Source organism: Eptatretus burgeri, chromosome 15 (genome assembly GCF_056783735.1).
Source record: "Eptatretus burgeri isolate ZD-2024b chromosome 15, Ebu_testis_v1, whole genome shotgun sequence".
Taxonomy (NCBI): Eukaryota; Metazoa; Chordata; class Myxini; order Myxiniformes; family Myxinidae; genus Eptatretus; species Eptatretus burgeri.
Genome location: NC_140975.1, coordinates 50,338,481 through 50,359,633, shown reverse-complemented (window position 1 = coordinate 50,359,633; position 21,153 = coordinate 50,338,481). Strand labels below are relative to the sequence as shown.

The 21,153-nt window shown below is 47.3% G+C and overlaps 1 protein-coding gene across 2 annotated transcripts in view; it reads right to left on the bottom strand.

Annotated features, from left to right (window-relative positions):
* Window positions 1–21,153, bottom strand: part of MACROD1 (mono-ADP ribosylhydrolase 1) — a 162,644-nt gene that overhangs the window by 9,270 nt on the left and 132,221 nt on the right. For both annotated transcript variants that reach the window (XM_085858571.1, XM_085858570.1), the window contains one exon: window positions 20,315–20,405. In XM_085858571.1, coding sequence (XP_085714697.1) covers window positions 20,315–20,405 — 91 coding nt within the window. The remainder of the gene's footprint in view (window positions 1–20,314; window positions 20,406–21,153) is intronic.

Here is a 21,153-nt window from a genome sequence, read left to right as displayed (position 1 = left end):
AAAATTATCTGTTCCTTATCGCAAAATATAATATTTACGTTGTTTTTTTTTTTCATCCAATTCCATACATAACGCTGACGCCAAGCTCGAAATTCGAACACGTCATGGAAACCAAAGATTTACGTGTCAAAGTAATTTATGAAGCCTCTACATACATTACGCTGATTCTAGCCTAACTGAAGATCGTTTTTATCTTTTAAGTGATAGTTAACATAATTTATCATTATATCAATTGTACCAGAATGTTCTTTTGATGCTGGAACCAATCATTTTAATCGAATTGTTCGATATTGCTTCCATAGATAACGCTGACGCAATAATTTTGTTGTCTGCAGTCATGTACGAATAGGAACTTGGAAAATCATTACAATGCACCGTAAACGGTAATAAATGACATATTGGCTGATCTAGAGTATAAATCTACATGTTCTTCTTTAATATAAAACACCAAAGTGATAGTGGAATAGTTTATTGAGCATTGATTAACCGCCTGTGGATCTTTCAGGGCAGCTGCTTAGATGTTGGTGGTTTAATTGGGTGGCTGAAAATTCTTTTTGAATTCTAAATATTAATAACTTATAAGCTGAATAAATGGTCATTCAAGACATATTGCAACTGACAAGAAGTTGTCCTGTATACAAGTTTGTAGTTTTAAAAGTATAATCTCTGCAATATGATGATGCTGAAAATTGCATCCAATTTGGTGTCCATGTTATGTACTTATCCAGTTCAAAAGTGTTTGTTTATTATAATTTTGTTTGATTAAAGTCAGCTTTAATCAGGTCACTTAAATTTTTTGTATGTTTGTGTGTTCTCTGAAGACATTCTGACCATTTTACAGTAATTTTACAAAACCTTTTTAACTTAAAAGGAATTTATGCATAATGTGTGTATGTGGTGCTATGCATGTGATATGTACACAACGGTGTCCGTATTTCACCTGGAAATTTTTATTTAAATGAAAGCTTACCCCTGAAAGTTGCAGCCTCATTTAATACCCATTGTGACTAGCTTTGAGATGATTATTGAAATTATGGTTAAGATCAACTCTCACAGCAAATAATTGAACTATAAGCAGTTAAGGTGGAGACCGAGTTATGTACACGTCAATTCGAGCGTGTATTTACAGTGTTGTATAAATTCAGTGGTAACTTTAAAACCGGACGCACTGCAAGTCTAAAAATTTAGATTTAGCTATTTCAATACACGCAGATTAACATAATGGGTTGCATTTCAAGTTTCCCTAAACTTTTTTTTTTGCCATTTGTGTAACAGTATGTGTACCCACTTTGTGAGCCATGCATATATATATATATATATATATATATATATATATATAAATATATATATATATATATATATATATATATATATATATATAAATATAAATATATAAATATATATATAAATATATATATATATATATATATATATATATATATATATATATATATATATATATATATATATATGAGCCTGGTGTTGGCGCAGTGGTTAGGGCAGCGGCTTGGGATCCAAAAAGGTCCTGAGTTCAAGCCCCGTTGGGCCACTGAATTAATACACCAGGGGGTTGACTCAGCCTGTCATCCTTCCGAGGTCAGCGAAATGAGTACCAGTGTACTGGGCCGGTGTATACCCCGGTTAAAATAGGTGTACCATATCCCTGTGTTGTAAGAGGCGACCAGGGTTGCGTCAGGAAGGGCATCCGGCATAAAACATGTGCCAAATCACTGTGCGGATCATACGGATGATCCGCTGTGGCGACCCCGAACGGGAGCAACCGAAAGAAGAAGATATATATATATATATATATATATATATATATATATATATATATATATATATATATATATATATATATATATATATATATATATATATATATATATATATATATATATATATATATTGTGACGTCCACGGGACTTGAACAGTCCCGCCAATGTAGAGTGAGCCGAAACGATGGAGGCGGTTCATTTATTTATAACCCAAACATGGCGGTTCTAATCGCTCTACCGCAAACGGGACGAGGAAGGTGGCACGAGTCACTTTTCACTGAGTTGATGATGTTTATTTGTTTTTATTATTAACCAGAAATAACAAGACTCGGCAAGAAGAGGGATCCGGGGCGATTCGACGGGATGGTGTGGGATCGGGCGTGGGGAAAACACAGACAATTCCAATGAATATACAATTCTCAAACCCTCTAAGGCACCAAGTACACACACACACACACACACACACACACACACACACACACACACACACACACACACACACACACACACACACACACACACACACACACACACACACACACACACACACACAACGTAGCTACTTCTGGTGGTCAGGCTGGACCGTGGTGTGGACGCAACTGTCCCTGGATCAGCGTCGGACGAGCTGGCCTTGCTCTCGTCAGGGGGGGGGGGCAGGAGAAACCGTGGTGCTGTCGACCTCCTGGTCCTGGCCCAAGTCCGCTCACAGCCGCCAGGGAACCAGTTCTGGCGCCAAGTTGCGAGCAGGAGAGGGAGGCAGGTCCGCCCGCCGTTCGACCCCGTACTCCGAGTCAGCAGAACCCCAGAGCCAACCAAGGTGAGGCACGAGGCTCAGCAAGGCTCCAAGACACGATGAAGAACACGATCGAATCAGCACAACAACAAGAATGCTCTCCGCGCAACAGCCTCAACACCAAAAAAACACGATCTTTTTGTCCCGATCTTCTTCCTCTTCCTTTTCGACCCCGAACAGAACCTTTTTATCCTCCCGTCCTCATCACTTCCAATCGAGCCGTTTTATTGGCCCACCGCCGTCGCCTTCCGCCAATCGTGATCACGGGGCGGAGCCATCCGCAGCCCTGTCCTGTGACGTCACGGCCAGCCTCCAGGGACTACTTAAAGGGGTTTACGCAGACACACTTACCCTATCCCGTGTCCCTATCTAATTACGTGACAATTATCATTTCCCCCTTGAAGAAATGAACATTTACTAGACAACTTATCACCACTGAATTGCTACTTATTACATCGAGATCCTGGTAAACTCGAACAGCATGGCATACCTAATTAAACATCTTAATTACCCTTTGAATGCATACCCCCCCCCTCAAACGTAACACTGCCCCCTCCTCTGGTACCGCAGCTCCTGCAAGGTATATCACAGGCGCCACCGTACCAGCCTTAACACTTACTGACTCACACCTAATTAACCTAACGAAATAAAGTAGGAGGGGCAATGGGCAGCGAGTCGCAGCTAACTTACCTATCCTGCTTAATGTACTACCCCCTTATGGCCTTATCCTCGCCTAAACAATCATTCGTTTTTTTTTTTATTATTATTATTTTTTATTTTATCACATGAGAGCACTGAGCGAAGTTGCACTCCATCTTCTGCATCATCGCTCTTGCCCAACACTCTCCAGTGATCTGGGGAGGGGAAACAAAAGGTTCCACAAAAACACAACACTTATACTTTACATTCCTACTCTAAGCCTTAACGACACTATTCACAGGATATTTACACTTGACCGCCTCCCCCAGTGGATGCTAATAGACCCAGCGTTACCTGGGGAGCCAATTTTCAAATTTGCTTGCCCCAAAATTATGCGGACATCATGCCCTTGCTGCACATGTCAAGTTGTGCGGGATCGAGTGGGACTCGTACATCTTCACAACACTCACACCATGGTCATCATCACATTTCTAGGTCATGGTCCTCATTTTAATCATGCAGGCTGAATCCCGTCGTGGCCGTGGGGTGGGTTACCACAAGATGATGGGGGCATCTCAGGTGCAACCATGCCCACAGGTAAGCTTTAGTCCAACCCGGACGTTTCTCCGCCCCGCTCCCTTTGATTCCCTCCCCCCTGGTAGCCATCAGCTCTAATCCCGTACAACACTCTGAAAGGGGTCTCACTGGCTCCTCTGGCCTTCCTGGGTCGCCAAGGTCCTACCCGCCTTGGTCGCCCAACCAGACCCTCTCCCAGTTGCCTCCAGACACTGTCACCATTAGCCACCAGGTGGTGAATCTCCTTGAAGGGGGTCGCAATTCATGCTCACCGTGAGCTTCAGCAATCCCTGTGGACAAGCACATCATCCCCACCCACAAAACCCACATGACTCCCCCACCCCATCGGCCTTACATGTGACACCTGCATTTCTAACACTTCGCCGACCATGACCTTCCCTGTTACCACACCATGTCCAATAAAAAATCAATGTGTGCACTATACATTTCACTTCTTAACTTAAAACAACTCACACAGCACTTCTCACCCGATCCACGCACCAGCCATTGGACAGCCACTTGTGCCCGCTTTGTTACCAATTACCCACTGTTCCGATTGTCACTCTAAAACCCAGCAGAACTTACAAACCCATGCCAATTTTCCCACAATCATTTTTTTTTCACCAAAGGAGGCACTTCGCCACAATGTTAGCAGCCGAGCATGGCCGTATATGCTCAGCCCAATCTAGTCTCCCCGACCCCCGACAGTGATCTCCGGACCCGACCTATGAAAGGGCATCTCGGATAGACCTGGCGGTTCAGGAGGATTCACCTTCTCCGAGTCTAAAAGTCTATTGGAGGGTCCCTCCATCGCCGGGTACCGGCAATATCGTTGCATGTGTCCTCTTCGCCCGCACCGGAAACAACTCCCCATAAAAGGCCCCCGTGGGTATCGGTGTAATGTCTCTTCCGGTTCCGGACCCCCTCGGCCATAATCGAATTGCTCTATTGGCTGGGCTGGACCCCGCCGCTTTGGCACACCAACTACCGAATTACCCCTTATCAAACAACAGTTTCTGGCAAATTTCCTGAAACATTTGGGTAATGCCAATTTCTCCCAGCCCCCCTCCCTGATCCTGAATCTCTGCCTGTCGGACCGTCACCGATGGCCTCTCGGGCACCCGACCCGGCTGCCTCCACGAGGCCAGCCTGGCTGCGCACTCAGCCGCTCGGTGAACGGTGGGTGGATCCTGTAGCTCCACTAGCGCTCGGACCTCAGGGTCCGGAAGAGCAGCTAAAAATTTCTCTAGTGCCAGTCTGTCCCACGCCTCCACTGTAAGGTCCCGATACGCAATCCTGACTGATTGGTAAATGTCCTGTGCCAGCTCCTGCACTGTCTCACCCGGCTTTAATCTGCGGTGCTGGAGCTGGGCCCGCACCAGATCACAGTTTGCCGCGAACCCAAACCGACGGCTCAACGCCTCGCAAATGTGGGAGCTGGTCAACATCCCCTCCGTGATCACGTTTAACACATCTGCGGCTGGTCCCCGCAACGTTGCCACCAAATTCCCTGTACGTTCCCGCTCATTCCACCCGTTTAGTCGGGAAATGCACTCAAATTGCGTCAGAAAAGCTTCAACGCTCCCTGACCCGTCAAAATTTACCAGGGGGATCACTTTTACGGTGGCCCGCTTCTCAGTTTCTCCCTTGTCCGAATCCAGCCCAGGGATCAAACACCCTTGTGGCTGCGTATCCAATTTCGGAGCCCACTGTGGCCAAAGATGTTTTGTGGTGAGGGTCTCATGGGTCAATTTTGCCTCCTGTTCCAAACGTTGAATGGACCGATTCACCTCTTCCCGCAGGATCTTCTGGGCCCGCACAACCTCCTCCAAGGCTCCGTCACGAGTTTGTAGCTGCTCCTCAACCAACCCGGACACTCTACTTACAAAAGACGGCTCGACCAGGCCTTTATCCAAGACTTCATCTTGGCTCATAATTTTATCTTGTTCGTCCAAACGAGCCTCCAATCCTTTTACCTCCTCCGCCAAATTCATCCCTTGCTTCCTCAGCTCTCCCCACTCTTCAACTTGCAGCTGCATACGAGCATCCACACAGGCACGATGACGTTCCAGGCTTTCATCCACTTTATCAACCCGAATGTTCGTTGCATCAATTTTATCTACCAATTTTTTTCGTATATTTTCCCCCTCCAATGTAATTTCTACCTTTGTTTCCTCCAATCTATCCTCGAATTTACTTTGTATTTCTCCCAATTTAACATCCACACCAGAGATGCCAACTTTTGGAAATCAGAATTAGGGAGGATTTTCAACCGACACAAAATAATGTGCGCGAAGCGCACATCTCGAGCGCGGAGCGCTCGACCCTTGCGGCGGGGTCCAGGGCCCGCCTTAGGGCCCTGGAAGCTCTGGGGTTCTAGACGCTCTCTAGTGCCCTCTGAGCCCTATTTTGGAGCATTTAACATGTTAAGAATTCCCACTTTTTGAACAAAAAAAGGGGAAAATTGTGCACTTTTTAATGTTACATGTATGTTAATATTAGTAAGTTAGGGGACAATCAAAGATTAACAAAAAGCACAAAAGAAGCAATATTTTTCTTACCTTACTGGCTGGTACTACTGCTGCTTGCTTTTTCCATGGCAGCTTTGCTGAGTGACAGCTGTGTGGCTCTTTTAGCCCTTCTGATTATGTCTTTGCTGTATTCTCTCTGGTAGCAAGGGGTGTTATGAGCTAGTTTTTCAATTAAGAGAGCTTCCAGGGTTTTGACACTCAAATTGGGACGAAATTCAGTATGATTCTTCCGTACAAGACTGAGTGCCCGCTCACATGATGCGTTCGAATGAGGAATGACCAAGATTCCCTTCATCACTTTGCTCAAATTGGGATACTTCTTGGCACCAGTGCAGGGATCTGTGAGCTGTGAAATCCGATGCCACTGCTCATCCACTCTCACTGTCTCAGTAGCAATTGTAGCTATGGAGGCGTCTGCCTGGTAGTGAGCGAATTCACTCTCAAGACTGTCTATGTCACTATCACCGCCACTGAACAGACAGGGGAATTTCTTGATGAAAAACTCCACACAGTCAAACCCCACTTCTTGGTGTAGCTTAACATCCAGCACCTGAGCATGCTTGGCTAATTCATCATCTAGCGGCCAGGTTTTGAAGATGTAATTGCAGGCTTTCACATAATATGAGCGAACTGCACTGAAGAAACCTTGGATGTCTGACTCACTCAGAGTGAAGGTGGATTTCTTGAGACTCCTTTGTTCCCTTATATACAGTTTGGCATCGTTCCCAATCATGAGGTCCTCATCATTCTTCTGATGATTTCTGTCAGAGAAGGGTACATTTACCAGAGCAACCGATGACACCGATGGTTTCAAAAACCGTACGAAGATATCTTTCAGAAGACCATTCAATTCTCCGTGCAGGAGATGAATACAGGGTTCGTCTCTTTGGAGCAGAAGATTCCCCTTCTCAAAAAGCTTGTTAGCATATCGAAGGAAGAAACAATAGAGTTTTGTTTGTGGAGACAAGAACATCCTGTTGACACGTTTTTCTCTAGATTCCTGCACAGTGTTTGAGGAAGATGCGCTTTTAGTTGTAGAACTCGTAGTACACTTCGCCGCAGGGCGATCACACTTGCGTTTACTGCCAGCAGAAGAGGTCAGACTCGTAGTACCAGATCCAATTTTACGTTTTGAGGAGAGAGCTTGAGGTAGGTGCAGCCAAGGAAGAAGACCTCTGATTCGAAGGTTTTGCTGAGCTTCTATCAAGTGATTTGGCAAAAGCAGAAGTTAACTTGGGTCCTTCTTTGCCTGTAGATGGGACTATCACAGTCTTTCTCGACTCTGAAGGGATCTGCTTTGTAGATGAACGTGATGAAGGGCCGGTGATGCTACCTGCTCTCAGCATTGGTTTTGGTGCTGTCCCTGCTGTCTTCTTCGCAGCAGATACTGCAGTGGTAGTGGTGAATGCTGCTCCACTAGTGCTTGATCCTGCAGTGCCAGTACTGGCAGTAGATACAGTGCCGTCCTTCTTGCTCGTTGTTAGAGTCTTGGCTACAGTTGGTTGCATTTTTCTTCGTACTTCTTCTTTGAAGAAGAGGCGAAGTGGCTCCCACTGTTCAATCAGCCTGTCTAGGCACTGACCAAGGGACAGCCACCTTGTTGCGACATGCTTCAGAATCTTGTGTGTCGGGGCATCACAGAGTTCTTGCAGTGCTTTCACTCCTTTGACGCGTTTACTACTTTTGTCCAAGTAGTAGTAAATATCGATGAGAAAGTCATCTAATTCAATGGGTAAGGCCTGAGCCGCCTTCTTGGCCGTATTGTGCATCATATGGCAAGGGCATCCCATGATGTAGCACTCTGGATTTTGTTTGTGGATATAAGCAGCGACTCCTTTGTGCTTGCCCACCATGACAGAGGCATTATCAGCACAAAAGGAAACACAATTTCCCCACGGAATTTTCCTGTCACTGAACTCATGATCAAGCAGTTTGAAAATGTTTTCTCCAGTGGAATCTTGTTTGCACGCAGGCAAACTTAGCAAACCTTGCTTCACAATCCCAGCACTGTTGTCATAGTACGAAATCAGGACAGGATATAGCTGGGCCTCACCACTGTCATTGCTACCGTCTGTAGCTAGGCTAAATGGAGCTAGTCTAGCAATATCGGCAATAGATGAAGCAGTAACATTTGACAACTCACCAATTACACTGGTCAACAACAAATTTGTTGTCTGCATTTTTTAAGCTGATTTAGGACGAATCTGATGCGCTGAATCCAAAACTCACATTAGTTTTGTTCAATCAGGTCAAGTTTTTGAGATATGGCCACATGTCGTTTTTTACATTTTTGTTCACATGTACGCATGTGTGGAGCATTTTAGAAGAAGTTGGTGGGGGTAAAATGTCATGTCAAATAATTGTTTTAATTGGAAATAATTATTTTAATGACAAGAAGTATTCAGGTACGATAGTTCTAGGTGATTATGTCGAAAAGGGATCAGTTTGAAGTCATAAAACCTCAAAATCTTCCAAAAATTGGTGAGGCAAAGCATAAAGTTCGTGGATCAAAACTAAAGTTAATGGGGCAGATTTTGTAATAATGTGATACAAAAAAGTTGTATTTCTTGAAATAACGAACTCTGAAGAATGTACAATACCTACATGCGCCAATTTATGACATGCGCTTCTGCTCAAGCTTGGAGTGCCACAGTACGAACCCAAAGATTGGAGACTGTTCATTGACAGCAGCAAGCGATCACTGAAATGTGTTCTGCTACACAACGGCAACCAGTTTGCCTCTGTACCCATCGCTCACTCGACTGCACTGAAGGAGAAGTATGAAGCGGTGAAGTACGTGCTGGAGAAAATTGGTTATGATCAGCATAAGTGGTTTATTTGTGTTGACCTGAAGATGGTGAACTTTTTGTTGGGACAACAGTCTGGCTTCACCAAGTACCCATGTTTTCTGTGCATGTGGGATAGTAGGGACCGTGCTCAGCATTACACGAAGAAGGACTGGCCTGTGCGGGAGGAATTGGTGCCATGCAAAGAAAGGAACGTCATCAACGACCCTCTGGTGGACAGAGACAGAATACTCTTCCCACCGCTGCACATCAAGCTCGGCTTAATCAAGCAGTTCACCAAGGCTCTGGACAAAGATGGTGACTGCTTCACTTACTTGTGCCAGGCTTTTCCAGGATTGACCATGGAGAAGTTGAAAGCTGGCATCTTTGATGGTTCTCAGATCCGTCAGCTCATCAGAGATCCAGAGTTCAAAAACTCAATGAACGAAGTGGAACTGGAAGTGTGGAAGACATTTGTTTTGGTGGTGAAGAACTTTCTTGGCAACAATAAGGCCAGAAACTACGCAGAACTTGTCAACAACATGCTGACTGCTTTCAGAAACCTGGGCTGCAACATGAGCATCAAGATGCACTACCTATTTTCACATATGAACCGGTTTCCTGAGAACCTGGGTTCAATGAGTGACGAGCAGGGGAGAGAGATTCCATCAGGACATGAAGGAGATGGAGACCAGGTATCAGGGTCGCTGGGACGCAGTCATGATGGCTGACTACTGTTGGAATCTGAAGAGAGACCTCCCTGCCGCTGAACATTCCAGGAGTTCGAAGAAACGGAAGTTCAAGCCCTGAAGTTTGAACAGTGGTGACGCAACATGCAATTTCTTGTACTTACCTTTATCAATGCCCACCATTCAGATGACAGTAATCGATGTTTCTATCATGTAATCAATAAATGTTGTTGGCAAAACATTTTTTTTTCTTAAAAACATGTTTAGGATGATATGTGTTGACAAAAATCAGCTGATAATGCCACAAAAATGTAATTGATTTTGTCACAAGATCTGATTTTTTCAAATCAACTTAGCACAAAAACCTGACCTGATGGAGAGAAACGGATGCCATTTCCTGATTCAGCAGTGCCAGAATACCCTAATTCACTTGTAGAAATCTAGACAACATTCAGAAAGTAAAAAATTGTTGACCAGTGTTCTTTTTTTCATCTTTGTTCTTGTTCTTTTTTTTTTTTTCTTTTTTTTTTCTTTTTTTTTTCTTGCTTTTTGTTCTTGTTTTTTTTTTTTTTTTTTTTTGTTCTTGCACATCTTGCACATCTTGCAAGTTTTTGTTCTTGCACATCCATACTTTGAAGCAACTTTTGAATCTGGAAACATCTTTTGAAATAGAGGTCCAGCATGATCTGAGACTGATATGGGCAAGTTATGTTCCACAATAATTCCACTAAAGAGAAGTTCCGCTCGGGTAACATCCTCTTCCTCGCTTGTCCCTTGTTTGGTGAAATAATTCAGAAGTGTACCGGTACTCGTGCTCGAAGATCTCTCCTTTGCAATGTCTGTGTGCCGTTTGCTTCCAACGTGCTTCCGAATATCATCGCGACCTCCGTGCTCAACTGAAATATCAACGCTGCATACTGTACAATACGCATGGTGAATTCCTCTTTCAGACTTTCGAATACACGGGTATTGGAGACTGTATTCGGTCTTGTACTTCTGAGACCATTTCTTGGTCTTCGTAAGCTTCTTTTCTGCCATTTCGTAATCAACATCGAGGGCTTGAAGCATCGGTAACTTCGAAGTCGATGTTCCACAGCTGCAGCGCGGCTCGTAGAACTCTAGCGGCTGTTAAACACCGCACGGTGGTCGCGACCGCCGGGCTGGTACGGGGCCCAGCTGCATGCAGTGAGCGTATCGCATGCATATACACTGTGCATACATACCGCATGCACTGTATTGCACACATACCGCATGCACTAAATCTCAGTGCATGATCGCATAAGCGAGATCCAGACCCAATGTTTCGCTGCTCCTCATTTGAATTTGCAATTTTTTACGTACAATTTGGTAGCAGCGAACGTTATGGAGTTACCACATGCTATACGTAGCAGACGATGCTTTTCATTCAATTCTCATACTAGTACATTCTGATTAGTGAACAGTGCAAAAATATCAAAATTTCGGGAGGATAAGGATAGTGATCGTAAGGGCGGGAGTTTGGGTGAATTTTCGGAAGCCTCCCGATGAAATCGGGAGGGTTGGCATTGCTGCCACACACTCCTGCATCTCAGTTTTCATTTTCTCCATCTTTTCCCCCAATTCATCCCTCATTAAATCAATCCGTGCACCCAACTGTTCCCCCATTACCCCCAATCGATCCGCCATCTCTGCCCCCTGTGCCGTCATCTTTGCCCTCTGTGTCACGAATTGATTTTCCATTTGTGCCCCCTGTGCCGTCATTTCTGCCCTCTGTGTCACGAATTGATTTTCCATTTGTGCCCCCTGTGCCGTCATTTCTGCCCTCTGCGTCACGATTTCATTTTCCATTTGTGCCATCATTTCTGCCATTTGTGCCCCCTGTGCTGTAATTGCACTCATTAAACGTTCCAACATTGTCCAGATCGTCATCGTGCCGGTTTTCGGCGCTGCCGGCTCCGTTACGGGCGATGAAGCACGGTCCACGCTCGGAATGGGGGAGGTTCCAACCCTACCCCCGTCTCTCCCTTCTTCCCCCGACTCGCTGCCAGACACGTGGCCTTCCTCCTCAAACATCTGCCCATCCGCCATGGTGCAGAAGTCCCGTTTGCCGCCAAATAATTTAAATTTGAAAAATCCCGCCAAAATTTTCCCGCGCTCGCGCGCTTTTCTGTGATAATTTTATATTCCAATTCGTGGCGAGATTTTAATCTTGGTATATTCTCCCGATACGAAATATAATTTAGAGGAGTTCGAACATCCAACACCCTGACACCAATGTGACGTCCACGGGACTTGAACAGTCCCGCCAACGTAGAATGAGCCGTAACGATGGAGGCGGTTTATTTATTTATAACCCAAACATGGCGGTTCTAATCTCTCTACCGCAAACGGGACGAGGAAGGTGGCACGAGTCGCTTTTCACTGAGTTGATGATGTTTATTTGTTTTTATTATTAACCAGAAATAACAAGACTCGGCAAGAAGAGGGATCCGGGGCGATTCGACGGGATGGTGTGGGATCGGGCGTGGGGAAAACACAGACAATTCCAATGAATATACAATTCTCAAACCCTCTAAGGCACCAAGTACACACACACACACACACACACACACACACACACACACACACACACACACACACACACACACACACACACACACACACACACACACACACACACACACACACACACACACACACACACACACACAAAACGTAGCTACTTCTGGTGGTCAGGCTGGACCGTGGTGTGGACGCAACTGTCCCTGGATCAGCGTCGGACGAGCTGGCTTTGCTCTCGTCAGGGGGGGGCAGGAGAAACCGTGGTGCTGTCGACCTCCTGGTCCTGGCCCAAGTCCGCTCACAGCCGCCAGGGAACCAGTTCTGGTGCCAAGTTGCGAGCAGGAGAGGGAGGCAGGTCTGCCCGCCGTTCGACCCCATACTCCGAGTCAGCAGAACCCCAGAGCCAACCAAGGTGAGGCACGAGGCTCAGCAAGGCTCCAAGACACGATGAAGAACACGATCGAATCAGCACAACAACAAGTATGCTCTCCGCGCAACAGCCTCCACACCAAAAAAAACACGATCTTTTTGTCCCGATCTTCTTCCTCTTCCTTTTCGACCCCGAACAGAACCTTTTTATCCTCCCGTCCTCGTCACTTCCAATCGAGCCGTTTTATTGGCCCACCGCCGTCGCCTTCCGCCAATCGTGATCACGGGGCAGAGCTATCCGCAGCCCTGTCCTGTGACGTCACGGCCAGCCTCCAGGGACTACTCAAAGGGGTTTACGCAGACACACTTACCCTATCCCGTGTCCCTATCTAATTACGTGACAATTATCATTTCCCCCTTGAAGAAATGAACATTTACTAGACAACTTATCACCACTGAATTGCTACTTATTACATCTAGATCCTGGTAAACTCGAACAGCATGGCATACCGAATTAAACATCCTAATTACCCTTTGAATGCATACCCCCCCCCCCCTCAAACGTAACAACATGTATGTATACACACATACATATACATACACCTGAAATCCAGATAGGCGGCTCCATTTGATGTTTAACTGATGTTGACCATGTAATCATTTTTGACAGAGTCACTGGCCCTAAACCTCCAGAATGGAGCAGACGCTTTGGTGTCGGGCTATGTCCAATGGAGATCTGGGGAGTACTCGTCAAACTCCACAAGTTTTGTGTGCGTGCGCGTGTGTGTGTGCGTCTGTGTGCGTGCGCGTGTGTGTGTGCGTCTGTGTGCGTGCGCGTGTGTGTGTGTGTGTGTGCGTCTGTGTGCGTGCGCGTGTGTGTGTGTGTGTGTGCGTCTGTGTGCGTGCGCGTGTGTGTGTGTGTGTGTGTGTGCGTCTGTGTGCGTGCGCGTGTGTGTGTGTGTGTGTGTGTGTGCGTCTGTGTGCGTGCGCGTGTGTGTGTGTGTGTGTGTGTGTGCGTCTGTGTGCGTGCGCGTGTGTGTGTGTGTGTGTGTGTGCGTCTGTGTGCGTGCGCGTGTGTGTGTGTGTGTGTGTGTGTGCGTCTGTGTGCGTGCGCGTGTGTGTGTGTGTGTGCGCGCCTGTGTGCGAGCGCCTGTGTGTGTGTGTGTGTGCGTCTGTGTGCGCGCGCGCGTGTGTGTGGGTGTGCGTCTGTGTGCGTGCCCGTGTGTGCGTGCGCGTGTGTGTGCCCGTCTGTGTGCGTGCGCGTGTGTGTGTGTGTGTGTGTGCGTCTGTGTGCGTGCGCGTGCGTGTGGGTGTGTGTGTGCGTCTGTGTGCGTGCGCGTGTGTGTGTGTGTGCGTCTGTGTGCGTGCGCGTGTGTGTGTGTGTGCGTCTGTGTGCGTGCGCGTGTGTGTGTGCGTCTGTGTGCGTGCGCGTGTGTGTGTGCGTCTGTGTGCGTGCGCGTGTGTGTGTGCGTCTGTGTGCGTGCGCGTGTGTGTGTGCGTCTGTGTGCGTGCGCGTGTGTGTGTGCGTCTGTGTGCGTGCGCGTGTGTGTGTGTGCGTCTGTGTGCGTGCGCGTGTGTGTGTGCGTCTGTGTGCGTGCGCGTGTGTGTGTGCGTCTGTGTGCGTGCGCGTGTGTGTGTGCGTCTGTGTGCGTGCGCGTGTGTGTGTGCGTCTGTGTGCGTGCGCGTGTGTGTGTGCGTCTGTGTGCGTGCGCGTGTGTGTGTGCGTCTGTGTGCGTGCGCGTGTGTGTGTGCGTCTGTGTGCGTGCGCGTGTGTGTGTGCGTCTGTGTGCGTGCGCGTGTGTGTGTGCGTCTGTGTGCGTGCGCGTGTGTGTGTGTGCGTCTGTGTGCGTGCGCGTGTGTGTGTGCGTCTGTGTGCGTGCGCGTGTGTGTGTGCGTCTGTGTGCGTGCGCGTGTGTGTGTGCGTCTGTGTGCGTGCGCGTGTGTGTGTGCGTCTGTGTGCGTGCGCGTGTGTGTGGGCGTCTGTGTGCGCGCGCGTGTGCGTGTGCGTCTGTGTGCGTGCGCGTGTGTGTGTGTGTGTGCGTCTGTGTGCGTGCGCGTGTGTGTGTGTGCGTCTGTGTGCGTGCGCGTGTGTGTGTGTGCGTCTGTGTGCGTGCGCGTGTGTGTGTGTGCGTCTGTGTGCGTGCGCGTGTGTGTGTGTGCGTCTGTGTGCGTGCGCGTGTGTGTGTGCGTCTGTGTGCGTGCGCGCGTGTGTGTGTGCGTCTGTGTGCGTGCGCGTGTGTGTGTGCGTCTGTGTGCGTGCGCGTGTGTGTGTGCGTCTGTGTGCGTGCGCGTGTGTGTGTGCGTCTGTGTGCGTGCGCGTGTGTGTGTGCGTCTGTGTGCGTGCGCGTGTGTGTGTGCGTCTGTGTGCGTGCGCGTGTGTGCGTGCGTCTGTGTGCGTGCGCGTGTGTGCGTGCGTCTGTGTGCGTGCGTCTGTGTGCGTGCGCGTGTGTGCGTGCGTCTGTGTGCGTGCGCGTGTGTGCGTGCGTCTGTGTGCGTGCGCGTGTGTGCGTGCGTCTGTGTGCGTGCGCGTGTGTGCGTGCGTCTGTGTGCGTGCGCGTGCGTCTGTGTGCGTGCGCGTGTGTGCGTGCGCCTGTGTGCGTGCGCCTGTGTGCGTGCGCCTGTGTGCGTGCGCCTGTGTGCGTGCGCCTGTGTGCGTGCGCCTGTGTGCGTGCGCCTGTGTGCGTGCGCCTGTGTGCGTGCGTCTGTGTGCGTGCGTCTGTGTGCGTGCGCGTGTGTGCGTCTGTGTGCGTGCGCGTGCGTGCGTCTGTGCGTGCGCGTGCGTGCGTCTGTGCGTGCGCGTGCGTGCGTCTGTGCGTGCGCGTGCGTCTGTGCGTGCGTCTGTGCGTGCGTCTGTGCGTGCGCGTGCGTCTGTGCGCGTCTGTCTGTGTGCGTGCGTCTGTCTGTGTGCGTGCGTCTGTCTGTGTGCGTGCGTCTGTCTGTGTGCGTGCGTCTGTCTGTGTGCGTGCGTCTGTCTGTGTGCGTGCGTCTGTCTGTGTGCGTGCGTCTGTCTGTGTGCGTGCGTCTGTCTGTGTGCGTGCGTCTGTCTGTGTGCGTGCGTCTGTGTGCGTGCGTGCGTCTGTGTGCGTGCGTGCGTCTGTGTGCGTGCGTGCGTCTGTGTGCGTGCGTGCGTCTGTGTGCGTGCGTGCGTCTGTGTGCGTGCGTGCGTCTGTGTGCGTGCGTGCGTCTGTGTGCGTGCGTGCGTCTGTGTGCGTGCGTGCGTCTGTGTGCGTGCGTGCGTCTGTGTGCGTGCGTCTGTCTGTGTGCGTGCGTCTGTCTGTGTGCGTGCGTCTGTCTGTGTGCGTGCGTCTGCCTGTGTGCGTGCGTCTGCCTGTGTGCGTGCGTCTGTCTGTGTGCGTGCGTCTGTCTGTGTGCGTGCGTCTGTCTGTGTGCGTGCGTCTGTCTGTGTGCGTGCGTCTGTCTGTCTGTGTGCGTGCGTCTGTCTGTCTGTGTGCGTGCGTCTGTCTGTCTGTGTGCGTGCGTGCGTCTGTCTGTGTGCGTGCGTCTGTCTGTGTGCGTGCGTCTGTCTGTGTGCGTGCGTCTGTCTGTGTGCGTGCGTCTGTCTGTGTGCGTGCGTCTGTCTGTGTGCGTGCGTCTGTCTGTGTGCGTGCGTCTGTCTGTGTGCGTGCGTCTGTCTGTGTGCGTGCGTCTGTCAGTGTGTCCTCTGTAACTCCAAAACCATGAAACCTAGCAGGCTGAAACTTTACATGCGTACCCAAGGAACTCCAAGGAAGTGACTGAATGAAAATTGGTTGTTTAAGTGAATTAATACACCCCTTTTGAAGTTAATGAATCTTCTTCTTCTTCTTCTTCTTCTTTCGGCTGCTCACGTTCGGGGTCGCCACAGCGGATCATCCATATGATCCGCAGAGTGATTTGGCACATGTTTTACGCCGGATGCCCTTCCTGACGCAACCCTGGTCGCCTTTAACAACACAGGGATATGGTACACCTATTTTTAACCGGGGTATACACCGGCCCAGTACACTGGTACTCATTTTGCCGACCTCGGAAGGATGACAGGCTGAATCAACCCCCTGGTGTATTAATTCAGTGGCCCAACGGGGCTTCAACTCAGGACCTTTTGGATCCCAAGCCGCTGCCCTAACCACTGCGCCAACACCAGGCTTTTTGAAGTTAATGAATGGCCTTATTTAATTAAATCCTTTATCAGGCACATCCTCGGCAACCTCGCTGTCTTTGGTGTCTTCAGACGTATCCTGGGTTACCTCGCTGGGGTCTGAAGCGACCATGTTTTTTGGCCAGCTCAACTATGCCTTGACTTGGAACAGGCCGCAAAGATTTCTTCATGATAAAGTTTTTTTTCTTCTCATTTTCCTCACTCATTATTGATACCTATGAATTGCTGGATACATTGAAATGCTTATAAAATGCCCAAATGCCAGCGTTCATGGCTTTATTTCATTTCCGCACATGCCAAAACCTTGATCATCTCTTAAACTCAGCTAAATTACAAAATATCAGCTCCAGAATTAAACTTGGCAGCAGTTCCGACTGCTAAAAAAAAAGAAGAAAAAAAGTGTTCATTTGTCCATTTCCGACATATTTGATATTCCGGGTGTCTCGGGGAGGTGTGTGTTTAATATGACGGTTCGGTGATTGTTAATTGTCTAAAAGCCATCAGTTCCTTGTCAACCGTTTCGTTGGAGTGCTTGCTTGAGTGCTTAAGCCGCTTCCCTCATGCAATGCAGTCGATAGTGGTGCAATTTGTGTCCTGATCAGGCTGTATCGTCGGCATTTGCTCAAAGATATGTGGTGCAAATGGGGACATTTAGATTTTAAAGGGCCTCTCCACAGGTGTGTGTACATGCCTGCATGCTTGATGGTAGCAGTTTCATCCCACATCAGATGATGACGACGACGACGACGACGAGCTTTCGAAAGGTCAGATGGCTTCTCTTTGGGAGTTTCAAAGCAAAATACATTTGATAGCCCGATTACCGAGCTGTTTTCCATATTATTGTGTTTTCTAAATTACCAAGCAAAATTTTTTTTTACCCGTCACGTGATGCTTGCCAGCTCTCTATAAATAACTAGTGCGGGCCCATAGGGGCGGGCCCGTAGGTGAGTGCCAGTATGTGCAGCCCTCTCTTGCCCCCTCTATCTCGCCCCCCTCTCTCGCCCCCACTCTCATCCCCCTCTCTCGCCTCCCCCTCTCCCCCATAGTCTCGCCCTTCCTCTCTCCCCCCTCCTCTCTCGCCCCCACTCTCATCCCCCCTCTCTCCCGTTCACCTCTCTTGCAGATATTGGTCGACAGATAAATGGCCGTAACTTGGGAACTGCTTGTCCGATTAATATCAAGGTCCCCAGCAATATTCCTGGCAAGTTACAATCAGATCGGACTGCCAATCGTGCAAAAAAAAAAAATTAAAATAAAAAAATGAATTAAAAAATAAATAAACATTGTGACGTCATTCGTGACGTCATAGCACCGTGTCTTGTCATTGGTCGACAGATAAATGGCCGTAACTTGGGAACCGCTCGTCGGATTGACATCAAACTTCGAAAAGGCACATCTGCGGGTCCCCGTCAATATTCCTGGCAACTTTCAATTAGATCGGACCGGCGGTTGTCGAGAAACGGCGGTCGCAGACAAACAAACAGACAGACAGACAGAGACAGACACACACATACAGAGATTGCTGGAATTATAGATAGACTAGTACGTGCCCGTAAAAAAATAATAATAATAAAAATAATAATAAAAAAAGAATAAATAAATATTCCAATCGTGAGCAACAAACAATAACCACACAGGCCGTTTCTTCGCTCTCGCGTGCCCGGCGTGTAAGTTCGCATATCACAGTTACGATGATTCGCAATTTAGGTTTTAATGGCCAATTATTCAATTAGCGCCAACGTATTTTGCCTTTTCGCAATGTCATCGCAGGGAAAAACAAAAAGAGAAGAGAAGAGAGAGAAAAAGATTTCCTGGTTCGGAGCATACCAGCACTCTGATGTTACCGAAATTTATGCACCATCTCATATGAAAACGATCATAACTTGCGGCATTGTGTTTATCTATAAATGCGCATAAGAAATCGAGAAATTATTATAATACACGAAGTCATCACTATCCGGAAGCCCGTACGTTGTAACCCGTAATCGGGAACGCGGCTGAGCTTCCCTTCCCCATCGCCCACGCAACAACGTGTCTCGTCATTGGTTGGTAAATAAATGGCCATAACTTGGGAAGCATTTGTCCGATTAATATCAAACCTTGAAAAGGCATCCTCAGGTCCCCAGCAATATACCTGGCAAGTTTCAATTAGATCGGACCAGTGGTTGTCGAGAAACAGCGGCGACACACACACACACACACACACACACACACACACACACACACACACACACACACACACACACACACACACACACACACACACACACACACACACACACACACACACACACACACACACACACACACACACACACACTGCTGGAATTACAGATAGATTATGTTAATGCACATCTCCCACCTCCTTGAAACGTCTGCAATGCAAGGTTTTTGGGTTGTATACAGTACGGACTGTAGTCGGTTATCACACTGAACCCAATAATAATAAAAATATGTATATAAAAAAATATATGTGTGTATGTATACATATAAATATATAAATATGTATGTAAATATTAAATATGTATGTATGCATGTGTATATATATATATATATATATATATATATATATATATATATATATATATATATATATATATATATATATTATATAAAATATGACTGATATACCACATCATTAATGACTTCACAATTTCATTCAATGGACAAATTTTTTTGTAGATTACCTTCAAAAAATGTTCGAATTGATCCGATAAAGATTTCAACACATCCGATTATGACATCATGAAGGCACCGATTAGGTCATCGTTATTAAACATTGCTCTCCATGCAGACAGTTCCTGACCTGTGCCAAGTTAATTTTTTTTTTTCCATTGAGTGGATTCAGAAAACATTTTGTCAAAAATTTTACCTTTGTTCCAAAAAGACTGCCATACCACATCACCTATGACATCATAGTTATCATTGCAAAATTATCGATGGTTATGCGCTGCTATGTTGAAAGTTTCGTATCAATCACTCAAATAGTTGTGGAGAAAACAAATAACAGTGAAAAAGTGAAGGGGGAAGAAAAAAAGAAAAAAAAAACCATACAGAAACAATAGGGTACCCTTTGGTTTTGGGACCATCATAATAAAAGAGACACACCAGTTGAAGTTGTATTTCATCCTAAACAAATTTCACTTGATAGGATTCATGAGATGAGAGCTCACTAAACGTTAGTAACTTGACAAGCATAGCAATTCCAGGAAATGGTTTCAGAAGCTCACTATTTGGGGTTGGGGGCAAAGCATCATGCAAGAGGAAGAACATTTGACTTGAGCTGGGAAAGTTCATGCACACACAAGGGCACATACATGCAACAACTACAAATTGATGAATGAAAAGCAAAAAGAAATGAATGTTTGTGAAAATGATGCGACATTGATTTTATTGTTTCCTTCTGAATCATCCCATCCCCCCTCCCGACTTCAGTTGTTGTAGCTACAATTGAGTGTAGGACGCCGCACTGACCTTTGGGTGGGTGGGGAAAGTAAACTGGGAGAAGGTCTTTGTAGATTTTCTCATCAACTGGCAAGAATAGGCAAAAGATTATCCTGTCAACCTACGGAAATAAAACAAAGAAGGGCCAGCGATGACAACCCAATGACATTTTAACGAAGCATTTGTACGTGATCCACAGCAGGTGATCATCACCACTCATATATTGCATGTTTAAGAGTATTTCACCAGTCTTCAGGACATCTGACGGTCACATGCTTCGCCTGCCTGCCAAGTATTTGAAACGCAGCAGTGACTGCGTGAGCATCTCCACAATCCTATTTTGCTGCCAGCAGCAGTGCCGCAAATGGATTCGACAAATTGACCACCTTTATAGAATGGCTAAGGTAATTTTATCGACTAAAACCACGAGATTGCCTGTGACAGAAACATTTTGTTTGGTTTGCATCTGTCGTAAGTGTCAGGCAAGGAAACGCACAAGGAAACTAGACACAGGAGGAGGCCATTCAGCCCATCATGCCTGCACCACAACACCACAATAATTTATCAACACAAGATCAAAAGAAGAAAATGCAAAATTATTTATATATTTTAAATAAAGTGTTTTTTTTGCAGTTTTTGTATTTGCCCCCCCCCCAGGGGAGGGGGCATGCGTTTGGGTAAAAAAACCCCCCAAAAAACCAACCACACAACACCCCTGGATGAGAGCCCCACCACAGCACTCCATAGACATGCACACAATCACCCGTCAATGCTCACGCTACCTAAAAGTCCTGCCAACATCCTTATATCCCTCCATCTCCTTAACTTGCAAGACATGTCCAAATCCAATGCAAGGTACATGTCCAATT